The sequence below is a fragment of the Arachis ipaensis genome, chromosome B9 (genome assembly GCF_059453495.1).
Source record: "Arachis ipaensis isolate K30076 ecotype BB chromosome B9, ASM5945349v1, whole genome shotgun sequence".
Taxonomy (NCBI): Eukaryota; Viridiplantae; Streptophyta; class Magnoliopsida; order Fabales; family Fabaceae; genus Arachis; species Arachis ipaensis.
The window spans coordinates 20,924,275-20,939,397 of NC_142444.1; the positions used below are offsets into that span (position 1 = coordinate 20,924,275).

At 35.5% G+C, this 15,123-nt stretch overlaps 2 protein-coding genes and 1 pseudogene across 2 annotated transcripts; all 3 read left to right on the forward strand.

Moving 5' to 3' along the window:
* The first annotated feature begins 1,998 nt into the window (after positions 1 to 1,998).
* On the forward strand, positions 1,999 to 2,520 carry LOC148543966 (uncharacterized). The gene has a single exon (XM_088498801.1). It carries the CDS (start codon positions 1,999 to 2,001, stop codon positions 2,518 to 2,520), a length of 522 nt encoding a protein of 173 aa, XP_088354927.1.
* A 153-nt stretch (positions 2,521 to 2,673) lies between these two features.
* LOC148543967 (uncharacterized) lies at positions 2,674 to 3,147 on the forward strand. Its single transcript, XM_088498802.1, has 2 exons — positions 2,674 to 2,784; positions 2,875 to 3,147. The coding sequence occupies exons 1-2, from the start codon at positions 2,674 to 2,676 to the stop codon at positions 3,145 to 3,147; spliced, it is 384 nt and encodes a 127-aa protein (XP_088354928.1).
* Positions 3,148 to 6,305: 3,158 nt separating this feature from the next.
* The window catches only part of LOC107615178 (uncharacterized), a 73,027-nt pseudogene continuing 64,209 nt past the window's right edge, over positions 6,306 to 15,123 (forward strand).

A 15,123-nucleotide genomic window follows, 5' to 3' on the forward strand; every position in this document is an offset into this window, starting at 1 on the left:
ACTCGAAGCGAAGCGAAGGGTAGTAGGGTACTTTGGTCTTTGGCACATTCGTTCCACGTGCTACTATGTGGCTCGGTCGGTCTCAGTTGGCATTTGCTTTCGCATCTCAGCCCCGAGTCTGCTTCGGACTCTTTCACCAGTCACGGGAGCTGATGGTGTCGTTTTGTACGTTTCGTGAGGTGGTTACCATTTTGACTTTCAATGATTATCGGTAGATTTTGCTTTGTTTCAACGTTTGAAAGGTTGAAAACCGAAGAGCAAGAGCCTATGGTTTCTTTTTCGTTTTTATTTATTTATTAATAAAGATAGTTTTATGATGAAAAAAAGAAAAAAGAAAAAAGAAAAAAGAAAAAAGAAAAAAGAAAAAAGAAAAAAGAAAACAGAAAAAGGAAAAAAGAAAAAAGAAAAAAGAAAAAAGAAAAAAGAATGAGGGTTTAAACGAGACACTTTATAGTTTATACTAAGATTGCGTTTGGTTAGTGTAGTGTATAGTATACCAAAGGAGATAGTCACTCAGTCACACATAAATAAAAAAAGACATAAACGTAAAATATATTTTAGAATTATTTAGATAAAAATGTTTAAAATGTTATTTTTTAAAGATATTTTTAATAATTAAAATTTAATATATATAATCAATTAAATGGTATTATTTTTGTCAAAATTAAGTTAAATAAGCCAAGAAACAATACCTCAAATGGTATAGTCTTCCCATACTCAATTAAGAGGTTGCGGGTTCGAGTTTCCATATTTTCGATAAAAAAAATTAAGCCAAACAAATTATTTTGACCGAAAAAATGGGAGTAATTAGCCATTTCTGACCATGAAAGATTGAGACGCTGACAATACTAACCATGACTAATTTAAATTAACTTTATAACCATGAAAGATTTGCTCCGTTTGACATTTCTAACTAAACATCAATTTTTTAAATTTGCCGTTAGTAAGGCTTCTTACGTGGCTGTTTATTATCCAAGGTGTCATTATTTTATTTTAATTTAATAATAAAATAATATGTTACTAAACTAATTACCTAATCAGTCATCAGAGTCTCTTGGAGTCTTGGTACCAAATTGAAACACCAAGGGTTTGCGCGCAGATGCTCCGGTTCTTCATCAATGGTGATATCGACTCTCCTCTAACCCAGCAGATGTTGTCGCTCTTCACCGGCTTTCATCATCTGTGAGCGTTGCAAGTGTACTCGCCGTCGTGGAAGTCCTCTGTGTTGTGCATTCAGAGCTTGTACGTTCCTGTCTGAGTCGTTGTTATCGCGTTAACGTGCCCTCAAAGTACTCGCCGTCACATTCCCGTCGTCACCCTCATTGCTTGTGTTCCGGTTGGTGCCTGCTTCTACTCTTTCTTTTTCCATTATTATTTTCGGTTTTTATCCCATTTCAATAAAATTAGAATGAATTAATGATTTTCTAGCTCCTAAAGGTGTTGTGTTTCGTAACTATGATTAGCCTCTTTGGCATTAACATGATTATAATGAAGTGCTTTCTATTTATTAGAAAACATGTATGCATAAGATATGTATATGCTTTATAAGATTGTATGATTTTTTGGTGTTGTGTAGCTGGAATATATTTATATGATTGTATTGTATGTTGGTATAATAATGTATGGCTGTGACATATTTGAGTTATGCTGGATATTGTAGGGTCTTATTCCTGCTCTACAGAAAATTATGTCAGAATCACATCATAGATTTTGTTCTAGGCATATATGGCAGAATTTTGCTAAAAAATGAAATGGTCTTAACTTCAAAGGAGTATTGTTCAACTGTGCAAAAGCTATGACCCCCAGGAATTCGATGCTTCCATGGATAGAGTTAAGAGGATGAACCCTCACGCATGTGAATATCATAGGCGAATTGAACCTTGTCAATGGAGTCGATCACATTTTAGCAAGTGGCCGAAGAGTGATAACATCACAAACAACAATGTCGAGGTGTTCAACAGTTGCATAAAAAAGATGAGGAAAAAGTCAATTATCACCATGCCAGAAGAGATTAGGTGTTACATTATGCGCATCTTGGCTAGGAACAAGAAGGCACTGGTAGGGTATATGGGCAGGATTACTCCGGTTCCACAGAGTCGATTGGAAGTCGAAAAGAGGTATAGCAATCATTGGAGGCCTTTCCCAATGGGTGATTTAGCTGGTAACATATTTGAGATTCAATGCTTGTCGATTAAGGTCAGCGTAGACTTGGGCAAGAAAATTTGTAGTTGCAGATTTTGGCAATTAAATGGTCTTCCCTGTCGACATGCTTGTGCTGCTCTAGCATATCAGAATAGAAGACCCGAGGAATATGCGAACAATTGGCTCACTGTTGGAGCATACAACAAAAGATATGAGTTCCTAGTTCAACTTGTTCCTAGCAAGGAGTTTTGGGAAAAGCATGGGTATACAAACATTTTGCCTCCAGCATACAAGAGGTCGGGCAGAAGACCAACAGTGAAGAGAAACAAAATGAATGATGCACCAGAGCCACAACCAGATCCTCACAGAGTCAAGTAAAAATATGGACAAATAGTTTGCAAATATTGTCTTATTGTATAATTGTTTACAATTAGTGTCATTTTGATACCATATTATATTTGTATCCTCACTTGTTTCTTACTTCTTTAGGCTGGACATAATAGTAGAACATGTCAAAAAAAGAAGGATGACATGGCTGCAGCCGAAGAAGCAGGACCATCAACAGTCCCAAATGCAGCACCGACAGCAGTCCTAGATAAAGCACCGGCAGCACTAGCTGCACCTGTTGCAGTGCCATCTATGGTGATTCCGACAATAAAATAGTTATATCTGTTAATGTAATTATTTTTCTCAATTTTTAATTGTTAATGCAATTATTTCCTCTCTAACCAGGTGATACCGAACCCTGATTCACTTATTCCTCCTCAAGCCAACCAACCTCCAATTCAACCAGCACCTATAAGACCACCACCAATCAGACCTTCAATGCAAAATATTCCCTCCGGTAGCAAGAGACCAGCCAAAAGGAAGAATACCAAGAGGCCTCCTCCAACTCTGTTCAACAACATGAGACCTTCTTCAATAAGCAACCTCTCAAGTAGGCCTATTGTTAGCCAAGAAATCATGCATGGTGCTAGTGCTGGAACATCTACCAGATTCATGTAATTTATGCCGACTCCAAGACTTGGAGCACCAACAACTGGACTCTCTAGTGGCAGTAGCAATTCCACACCTAGTTAGGGACTAAGATTGATTAGATTAAGGAACTGTTGTTGTAGTATTTAGATATGCCTGTTACATAGACCATGTGCACTTCAATCTTTTTGGGAACTTAGTTATAGTGTTTTGGTTTAGAGTTACATTGACCATGGTTTGTTTTATTACTTAATTCTCATGAAACAACTATGATGAATTAGCATGAACTTATATGTCTGCTATGTTAATGGGAGATGATTACATATTTGGTATTGTCCCACATTGATTTGGTATAAGAATTTTTATTTAGTAATTGTCACCATTCATATATATTGCTATGTCAAGGTTAAATTAGAGTTTGTGATTTGAAATATAAGCAACTATGTTAAATTTCAAATATCTAAAGGTTATTTTTGTCAAATTTTCATTCATTTGATTCACAAATTTTTATTAACTGTTAATTGTCACAACTTATATACTGTTATATCAAAGTTAAATCAGTGTTTGTGATATGAAATATAACCAATTAGGTTAAATTTCGAACTTTTTAGTGGTTATTTTTGTCAAATTCTCAATTTTTCGTGGTTAGATATGTCAACAAATATATTCTTATCAGGTTACTTTTGTCAAAAAAAAATTTTAACAAACCAAAAATTGGTTCAACGCCACATTCCCTTTCCCATTCAAATTCAATATCAACACAGGAAAAGAATATAATCAAATTAAACCTCAATTCTACATTTTAAATGTTAGAAACAGGATTGAAAGGGAAGCACAACACAAGTCCTATAACAATTGACAAAATTCATATCTTAATTTCTAGAATAAACTACCATTTGTATCCACAAAAGTTGAAAACGCTGACACATCTACCCATAAAAAAAAATTACCATTTGTACCCATAAAACATGAATTCCATATAACAAAATTATCCAAACACTAAAAAATCACATAAAAACTCCAAATTACCCTTATCATCATCTGCATCATCTTTTCCCCTCCACCACCACCACCACCACTAACCCCATCCTCTTTCTCTCTCCTTCCATTTTCTAAACTCGTCGCCGCCGCCAGAGTCCGTAAACTCTGTCAACTCCTTCCTCTCTCTCTTTCCCTCTCTTTCCTTCTGTGATTTGCTTCTCTCTCTCTTCTACTTTTTTGAACAGTTGCGTGATATAGGTTCGGTGGTCTCTGAATTTGCAGATTGGGAAAGAGCGGGTGGAACCACAGACTAGATATGGGCTGGATCGGAGTTCTGTGTCAGCGAGAGATGGAGGGCTAGTTGGAATGGGTTGGGCAGTGGTAGCGATTAGGCAGCGATGGCGGCGCTAGGGTTGCGAAAGGCGGCAAAAATAGAAGGCGACTAGTACTCGCGGAGGTGAGGTGAGGGGAAGAAGAAGAAAGAGAGAGGGAAAGGGTGGAGGAGGAAAGAAAGGGGAAAGGACGCGGTGGCAGCGAGTGGAGGTTAGGTGGGACTTGACGGTGCCAGCGACTGTTGAATGCCGCGGTGGTGGTTACGTAGAGAAGCAGAGAAGGGAACAGGGGTGAGAAGGGGCAAGAGAGAGGAAGAAGAGAGGAAATTGGGTGAGGGGGCGACAACTTGGTGGTCGCCGGTAGTGGTGCGGTGGTCTGAGACAATTTGCTTTTTCTATTGTTGTTGTTGTTGCTTTATGTGAAGAAGATGATAATGGAGGTATAGTGGTGGTGGTGGTGATAGTAGTGATGAAGAAAATGAGGTGATGGTGCCTTTGAACTCAAAGTTTGGCTCAGGCGAGGAAGAGATAGGGAAGGAGAGAAGGAGGGGTGGATGATGCGGATGATAATAAGGGTAATTTGGGTTTTTTATGTGATTTTTTAGTGTTTGGATAATTTTGTTATATGGAATTCATGTTTTATGGGTACAAATGGTAATTTTTTTATGGGTAGATGTGTCAGCATTTTCAACTTTCGTGGGTAGAAATGGTAGTTTACTCTAATTTCTATAATATCTCCCTTAATCTTTCCTATCTTCGTGACTACTTTCATAATAAACACAGAAGAAGAAGCATGATAAACGCAGAAGAAGAAGCATGATAGCTATCATAATAAATCCATATTCTACTTTCATAACTACATTCTCAACTTTTCATAACTAGGGTTTCAGATTTTTGAATAACCCACACACTTATGAAGAAGAAGCACATAGAGTCATTATGGTAAAATTAGGTAGTAATGCCACGTTGGAAAGCCAAGTTGGAAGGATACTTGCCACGTAGGAAGCCTTACTAACGGCAAATTTAAAAAATTGACGTTTGGTTAGAAATGTCAAACGGAGCAAATATTTCATGGTTATAAAGTTAATTTAAATTAGTTATGGTCAGTATTGTGAGCGGTTCAATCTTTCATGGTCATAAATGGTTAATTACTCAAAAAACGGTAAATCAAATTTTGAATCCGTTTAAATTAATATTATTTCTTATAAAAAATGTCTACAAAATAAAGGGCTAGAATTTAGGATTTTCAAAATTAATATATATAATAAGAATATTTTAGTCATTTTTTATAATAAGGGTATTGTAGCCATTTTTCATAAAAAATAATATTAATTTAAACCAATTCAAGATTTAATTTAATATTTTTTGGTCAAATTAATTTGTCTAGACTAATTTTGACAAAAATAACACGCTTTAATCGATTATATATATTAAATTTTAATTACTAGAAAACATCTTTAAAAAAGATATTTTAGACGTCTTTATCTGAATGGGTCCTATATATTTTATGTTTGGAACATAAACACATAAGACACATAAATTATTAAAAAGTCTATAATATCCTCATCATCTACTTTCACCGCCACTATTACGAGACTCTTTATTAACCCCGAAAAATAAATAACAAAAAATTTCAATAATTTTAACAATAAATTCAACCATCAATGGCAGCAAGAATTCTATTTAATAATTAATTCAACAATTTTTTTAAGAAAAAAATTAAAACAAATCTGGAAAAGAGTGGATAAAAAGAAAGAGTAGGAGAAATGCGGCAGTGGAGAGGCGACAGAGGAGAAACAGAAGTGGCAAGCTCGAAGAGGGAGAAGAAGAACAACAAATTTGGAGATAACGTGAAAATCAGATCTGGAGGCAACTATGACAAAAGACAACGACGGCGGTGATGAAATAGAAGAGAAAAACAAAGAAAGAAGGAGGAAGGAGGGAAAGAAGAGTGGCAACGGTTGTTTGGTTGGAGAAAAGGAGGAGAAAGGTGAAGATGGTGGTTTGGGTGTGAAGGAGAAAAGAAAGAAGATCTGATGCAGAGAGAGGTAAAGCGTGAAAAATGGAAGAAGGAGAAAGAAGATATGTAAATGGCATATAATTGAAAAAAAATAGAAAAAAATTATGTCTATGTTTAAAAATTGGTGTTTGCTTTAGTACGATGATAAATTCATACGTACTGATACGTTTAAAATATGGACAAGTAATAACAAGTCATGTTGAATTTATTTTCCACATCAGCATTTGATTTTTTTTTAAATATATATTATATCACCACTTTTACTAAAACACCCTTTTAATTAAATAAAAATAAAAGAATATTTTTTTATTTAATTTTATAAAAAGTCTTAAACATCCTTACTTTATTCGATTAAACAAAAATACCCTTTTAAATCAATCAAATTTTAGAATTCAACTAATCCTAATTTTATATTTTCAAATAATTTAAACAACAAAACAAAAATATATCTGGAAAACAAAAAATCAAAATTGTTCTTTCATCGTTCTTCATCTTCTCATATTGCTCTCAATTCCATTCAGCGTCGCTGTGTTAAAGTCTCCGCTGCTGAATCCATTCCTGTCACCACAACGACACTGTTCCTGCTTCATACCCAATAGTGATGGTAGCATCTTCAACCTCGCCATAAAGAACACCTTGCTCACCACCCTCCTAGTTTTCAAGAACACCATTAGAGAAGGTAACCACCTCAACCCCACCATGCACTTCACCTTTCATATTATAGATTCTCAACTTTCATGCCTTATTTTCATATAAAGCTTCCTTTTTCCCTTCATTTCATTTGGAAAAAAATTTGATCTTTTATTGATGAAATTGTGCAAAACTGAGGTTTTTTTTTTATTTTGGATAAATTTTTGTAGAGTTCATCAAGAGTGTGCATGTGTACCAAATAAAGGATGGGAAAGTAAGGGAAGTTGAAAAAGAGTTTATGTTCTCAGAGAGTGGCTCCTATGGCAAAATGAGGTCCATACCAATCCTCATATTGCAGAAGAAGCTTTGTGTAGCTGAAGTTTCTGAAGTGTACCAAAATGGAATGTGGCTTTATATCTTTTCCTTTCATAGAGATCACAAGCCTCAATTTTCCAGCATTCCAAACTTGCTTTTGCTCTCCAGGTATATATATATATATATCTGCTCAAGTCCCTATTTAAAGTTGCTGAAACTTTTTGTATCTGTTCTTAGGGTTGCACACGAATCGGATCGGATCGGATATGATATCCGCATTTTTTCAGGCCATATCCGATCCGAATACTTGCGGATTAGATCGGATATCGGGTATATCCGCATAATTAAAAAAAAAACTATTTTAAGATTCTATTTGACTATTTTTACAAAAAAAAATCCATAAAATTCATTTTTCACTTGTAATATTATCAATAAAAGTTCTCTTGAATAACAAAAAAAAAAAAAAAATAATAACACAAGATTTAAGTTTAATTATTCTAAGTTGAAGTACAACATAAAAAATTAAAAACAAGATATCATAAAATTCATAAAACAACATACTAAAATTTATATCACATTAGGGTTTACTTTCTTAAACTATGCTATTTATATAAGACATGCGGATATGCAGATTTGCGGATCGGATCCGTGGATATCACTGCTAAATCCGCAATCCGATCCTACCATAGTGCGGATCGGATAATATCCGCAAAATTCGGATTAGATGCGGATAATTACCACGGATATGCGGATATTATCCGATCCATGTGCAGCCCTATCTGTTTTTAGATTGTGTATTTGCTTTTAGTCATGATTATTGCTATATTATGAAATGTCTTAAGATAGAAAATACAGAGGCATGAGACTGAGACCAAAGAATATATTTATGTCATTGTCTCAATTTTCCTGATCCCCAACTTTTGGTGCATATCATATTCATACTACCATTCATTTATTTATTTTTAAAGAATTGTACTAATCTTGTCGAAATTGATTTTTTATCTCACAGGTCCTTCCAGTTATGGATTTGGAAATTCAATGAAAGGGGAGAAACTTGGTTTCAATCATCAAGTAATAATTTGGTTGACAACAAGAAGCCCTAGGTTCAAGAAAGTCAATCAATAAGAGCTTTTAGTGCTGCTTCGGGATAACCATTTGAAGTAAAAACTCATTCCTAGTGGACAGGAACCATGCCTTCTAGAATACCTCCTTTAAAACCTCCACCTGGCAGGCTGAATCCTCTCCCCCTTGAGCCTCCTTCGTTTAGGCCTTTTGGTAATGTTGCTGCTGTCCCTGCCCCTGCCCCTGCCCTTGCCCCTGCCCTGGCTACTCATGGACCACAACAGGTTAGTGTTGGTGGTGCTCCATGTCCTGGACCTCCACCACCACCACACCCAGCACCAGTTGGTGCCCAACATTCTCCTCCCTTCCCACCACCTCCTGCACCAGTTGGGGCCAGACCTAGTCCTCCACCGCCACTGCCTCCTGCATCAACAGGTGCAAAACCTAGTCCTCCTCCACCTCCCCCAACTCCAGCTGGTGCCAAACTTGGTCCTCGCTCTCCGCCACCTCCGAAGGGTGGTATACCTCCCCTTACCCACCTCCAATCAGGGCTAGCAAACCAAAAACTATGGAGAACGTTGAAGCTGGTGCAAGTGAAGCTGATGCTCCTAAACCAAGCTAAAGCCATTTTTCTGTGATAAGGTTCAAGCTAACTCTGATCAATCAATGGTTTGGAATCAAATCAAGTCTGGATCATTCCAATAAGAAATTAATCCAAAGGCTTTTTTTGTTGGACAAAGATAGTAGTTTATCACAAGCTGGTAATATTTCTTATGAAAAAAATTGCAGGTTTAATGAGGAGATGATAAAAACACTTTTTGGTTATAACGTTGTGGATAAAAACAATGGCCAACGAGGGAAAGAGTCTTTCGCCCAAGACCCTTCACCTCAGTATATCCAGATCATTGACAAAAAGAAAGCACAAAATTTATTAATTCTGTTGCGAGCATTGAACGTGACAATGGAAGAAGTATGTGATGCACTTTATCAAGGTGATTTTCTTGGTCTTTCAATTTTTTGTAAGAAACTGTTGATAATTGTGATAGTAATATTAGATTTCGTAGAGAACACAAGTTATACAAAACTTTACATGGTCACACTGCTGCCCTAAAACATTATAAACAACCAGTATCATGTTGATTATTTGAATCTAGCACCATTTTGCTGCACGTAGGGAGCATGGATTGTGGTAGTGCTGTTGTTAGGTTTGATTATTGTTCTAAAATTATTTGATTTATGCTATCATGGTTGAGTATGGAGGAGCATAGATTGTGGTAGTCTTTGTTAGTGTACAGACAACTATTTTCTGAACAAGTGAGTTGATCACTTTTTGAAACTTGCTTGGTAAATCATGATGAAATCTGTTTATCATATAGAAATGTTCACTTGTCTCTGCTTCCACTTGTATAATAGCTTTGAAATTTCTTTTTGGTTTATTAGGAAATGAATTGCCTGCTGAGTTCCTCCAAACCTTGCTGAAGATGGCACCGACGACTAATGAACAACTTAAGCTTAGACTTTTTATTGGTAAGCTATCTCAACTTGTCCCTGCTGATCAGTTCTTGAAAGCGATGGTTGACATTCCATTTGCTTTTAAGTGAATGGAAGCACTTCTTTTCATGAGTACACTTAAAGAGGAGCTCAATTCTACTATCGAGTCTTTTGCAGTTCTAGAGGTACAATATCTAAATCATGATCATGGCATTAAAATTTTGTAGTTTTGAAGTGTTTGATTATCCCAAATAAGATGATAAACTGATTTGAGAGGGAATATCACCCCAACAAACATGATTTATTGTTATATTGTAGAACATTATGGTGCTGTTTAGTTCATGTAGCAAACCCCACCTAGTGAGACAAGGCTTAGTTGTTAAGGTCGTTGTGTTGTATCATCAAGATATATCATTCTGTCAATCTTAGGCTGGCAAAAGTAACAATGTAAACTTTGAGTAGCTGGGTATAGTGAGTCCTTAAACTGACTCATTTATGTCCTACATATTTTTTATTTCTATAATCCAATTGTTGAATTGTTAGTTAATATGCTGATTATTTTTTGTTCAGCGATTGGACCAATAATTTGTGGGCATTAATTAGTTCATAGTTTCACATTTTCAAGTAGGGGTGCGCACGGGTAGCGGGTACCCGGTTACCCGTCCAAACCCGAACCGAACCAATTAAATTGGTTCTGGAACCAACGGGTAATCGGGTCCACCCGAACCAAACCGATGGTCTTTGTTAGTGATTGGCTCGGGTATCGGTTCTGGGGGTGCGGAACCTGAACTAACCCGCAAACCCGATCATATATTAATTAAATAAAAAAATAATATATATATATATATATATATATATATATATATATATATATATATATATATATATATATATATATATATATATGACTTTTCCATTAGACAAAGATTATTCACTATTAATATGTTTGGATTTTAATGAGTTTAGTTTTTAATGTATTTGGTATTTAACATGTTTGGATTATTTCTATTGATATTACATGTTTATTGTACTTGTTGAATTTTTAAGATAAAAATTTGGTTTTTTTTTTTATGAATTTCAATGTCATCGGGTATCCAATTATCCGAAACGAACCAATCCGTTCTTAGTCGGTTTAGTTTGATTCGGGTGCATGTACAAAAAATACAAATCCGAACCAAACCGAACCAATTATATTTTGATTAGTTCGGTTCTAATTTTACCATGAACCTGAACCAAACCGACTCGTACTCACCCCTATTTTCAAGTACATTTTTCTCCCCTTCATATGAAATATTCATGCAGTACAAAATAAAGTCTGATTCCTTCGTACGCAATTTTTATCATTTTTTGAGTATGTTTACAGTTACTAATCCCATAAAGAATATGCATCCTTTAAAATGTGGTATCTAGGAGATATAAATTTTTAGTGCTTTGTTTAACTATATCAAGTTAGAAGTTAGGAGTTAGATTTATGCTGTGTGTGAATTATACATAGACATAAACAAGAGTATGTTCTGTAATTGCCACGCACTCACTAACTCGACTATTTCTCAAATTGATGCCCTCACATTTGTGTGACCCCTTCCTTTCTTGTCCTGAAATCTGATTCTTCTTGCACCTTCATCCGACATATCAGGTTGCTTGTAAGGAACTAAGAAACAATTGGCTGTTCCTCAAGCTTCTTGAAGCTGTTCTCAAAACTGGCAACCGTATGAATGATGGAACATTCCGTGGTGGTGCACAAGTATTTAACCTTGATACACTCCTGAAACTATCTGATGTAAAAGGAACAGATGGCAAGACCACACTCTTACACTTTGTTGTTCAAGAGATTATCCGTTCTGAAGGCATAAAAGCTGGCAGGCTGGCAAATGTGAGTGATCTTAAAGATAGCTCTAAGTCTATAAGTGGGGTTACTGTTTTTCTTTTTCATGTTTTATTGGTTCCATAGTGCATCATTCCTACCCATACTTTTGATATTTTGGTAGTTTTAAATACAACATTTGGGAGGTTTATTCTTGCAATTATGCTTCACTATTGTTGAGTGGCTCTCGAACATAAACCGAATTTGTAGGAAGAAGCAAACAATCAAGAATCGGATGACAAGGCTGTAGCACTGGTGGCAATAGAGAAACAAAGGATGCTGGAGAGCAAAAAGGAAAACATAGAAAGGAAACCATTCATGGACATACAAAGTGAGACTAGGAAGTTGAGGTAAGACATCTTTAAGAGAAGGCATCGAGCGCGAGCTCAGGTCAAACTTAATTCGACTGTCTCCAGCAGCAGCATTAGCAACAAAACTACCATTTAGACTTGAAGGTTTCATATTGAAAATTATGCATCTCAAGGTTCTAAATTATAATTTTAGTCCACATTGGAAGTACTACTCTTTGAGGACTTCATACCTTTTTCTCTCCTATAAATGCCTTTTATTTAGCCTTAAGAATTTTCTCTGTATTCATCTTTCTTGGTTAGAAATTTAGGTGAATTTTTTTATTTGAACCAGCACTGGAATTAGATAAATAAAGCGTGTGTTTTTTCTCTGTATTCCAATGCGTGTGTTTTTAGTTGTCCTATCTGGTCACGAGCAAATTAATTTAAATTCACCTTCTCCAAAAAAAAATAATTGTCAAATAAAAATAATTCAAACTAATTCTCTATATCATGTTATTTCCAATGCGTGTGTTTTATCTCTGTATTCCAACATATCCGATCCGATCTGATCCGCGTTCATCTCTACTGATGGAGGTATGTTTTCTATAGGAAAAATAAGCATTAGTACCCATGAACTTTACGAACGTTGACAAAAGTACACATCGATCAAGAAAATTAAAGTTGTCCCACGAAAGATGGATTCTATACGACAAAAATATCCAAATTATTTTTTAAAAAAGACAAGGGTAGCACTGAATTTATTTAACTACATGTTCCTAATAAATCTCTGTAATATCAGCTTCCGTTGTTGTTTATACTTTATACGATAACTAGTAATTTATTTATACCTATATATTGCTAGTAACTTTTAATATTATTCCAAATACGAGGATTTGGCTAGCTTACAACACAGTGAAAATTAAGTTTCATCTAAATTCAAATATAATTGAACTAAAGATAGAAACATGAATTTTTAAAAAGAGTCCATAGAAAATATAGTGCATAATAATTTTTTAAGTAAAAGAGATGAAACTAACAAATCTTAATATAAACCAAACTTGACTACATGAAAATTACAAATTTTTAATTTTTGTTTGAATCTTTTTGTTTATACTTATTGTAATTTCTGGAAGCAGAGTCAATGATATTATGCAGCATCAAGTTATGGGGCCTTAGAATCAAATCCAACGTAAATCGCATTCTTGTACCATCATTAACCTAAAAAATACAAATATTTTAGGTTACCAACAAAACCATACACATTAGTAAACCAAAATCTTGAATGAAAAGGTAAAGTACACTAGGAATGAAGAGGAAGAAAATTTAAAAGATTAAGTGCATAAAATTTTCAAATTGCATTGAATCAAACATGACGACTTAACAATTTGCTATTACTTTTCAACATGTTTCTTCATGAAACTCTTCCTTATTAGGTGCTTTATGGAAATATAGATAGCCTCCAAATATTTCATCTGAACCTTCTCCCGAAAGAACCATTTTCACTCCCATGGATTTGATTTTTCTGGACATAAGGAACATTGGAGTACTTGATCTGATAGTCGTTACATCATATGTCTCAATGTGGTAACTGGTAAATGACTTCTTCAAGTGCATCTATACCTTCTTGTTATGGAACAAAAGTACAAAAGAAAAAGAACAAAAAATTGAGAAGCCAGGACAAGATTAATGTTGTTAAAAAATAGAGCAATAATGATGATAAACAACCAGCTGAACTGTGAAATAAAGTTCATGATGTCGAGTACCAAGATAATCTATTACCTCTTTTACAAATTTTAAATCTGGAGAGCTCTGAACAGTGGCAAAATTCAAATGAGGCTTATTTTCACCTATATTGAAGAATGAATTCTAACCTTTAAACCAATATAGAAAGTATGCAACTGCGATCCCCACTGTTATGCAGCTGTAGATTGAGCCACAAAATGATTGGTCACGGCAGCGACAAGTGATGAGTCAAGTCCTCCCGACAAAAGAACTCCAAAAGGTACATCAGTCATCAACCTCTTAAGCACAACCTAAATGATAGCATAGTATCCTCAAATCAACAAGAGAGAGTTTGCTATATGAGTTTTTACCGGTGATCAAATTGTTATGAAATATGCGTATTATGTCTCAATCCTGAACTAACCTCTTTAGGTTGTGCTTGACACTTCAAGGCAAAAAATTTCTTCGTATTAAGGCACTGCATAACATGACTGATAAACCACTATTTTATGGTTTATAATGTGTTTAATTGTGTGGTTTTATCATGATCTTTACCCACTTATTCATATGATTAGCATGCATTTATATTTCCTTCCTAAAATTATTACACAATTGAAAACTTGCTTCCTAGATACTTTTAACTATGTATTTTAATTCTCCTTTATTTCATTCGATGCCGTGATCTGTGTGTTAAGCGTTTCAGGCTTTACAGGGCATGAATGAGTTGGATATTTGAAAGGAAGCTTGCAAAAATGGAAGGAACACAAGAAATTGAGGAGATGACCAGCGAGAAGTGACGCGGCCGCATGACTCACGCGACCGCGCGAAAGAGAGGAATTCGCAGTGACGCGGCCGCATGGCTCACGCAACCGCGCGGATTGGAATAGCACAAGTGATGCGGAGGCATGGACGACGCGCTCGCGTGGCAGGGCAAAACGCCGAATGACGCGGCCGCATGAATGACGCGATCGCGTGACGTGCACGATCTGCATAATCTGCAGAATTCGCTGGGGGCAATTTTGGGCCCTGTTTTGACCCAGTTTTCGGCCCAGAAAAGCATACTAGAGCCAGAGAACATGCAAAGACTAAAACAACATTCATTCTACACACTTTTTAGTTTTTAGATCTAGTTTTACTCCTCCTCTAGGTTTTCTCCGTACACATTCATAGTTCTTAGGATTTTATTTCTATTGCTTTTTGCATTGGATATTGAGAATAGTTATTACCTCATCAAGACTTCGTCATTCTAGTTCGTTTTCTTTACTTGGCTCTTACTCTTCCATGTCCTTTAATTTACTC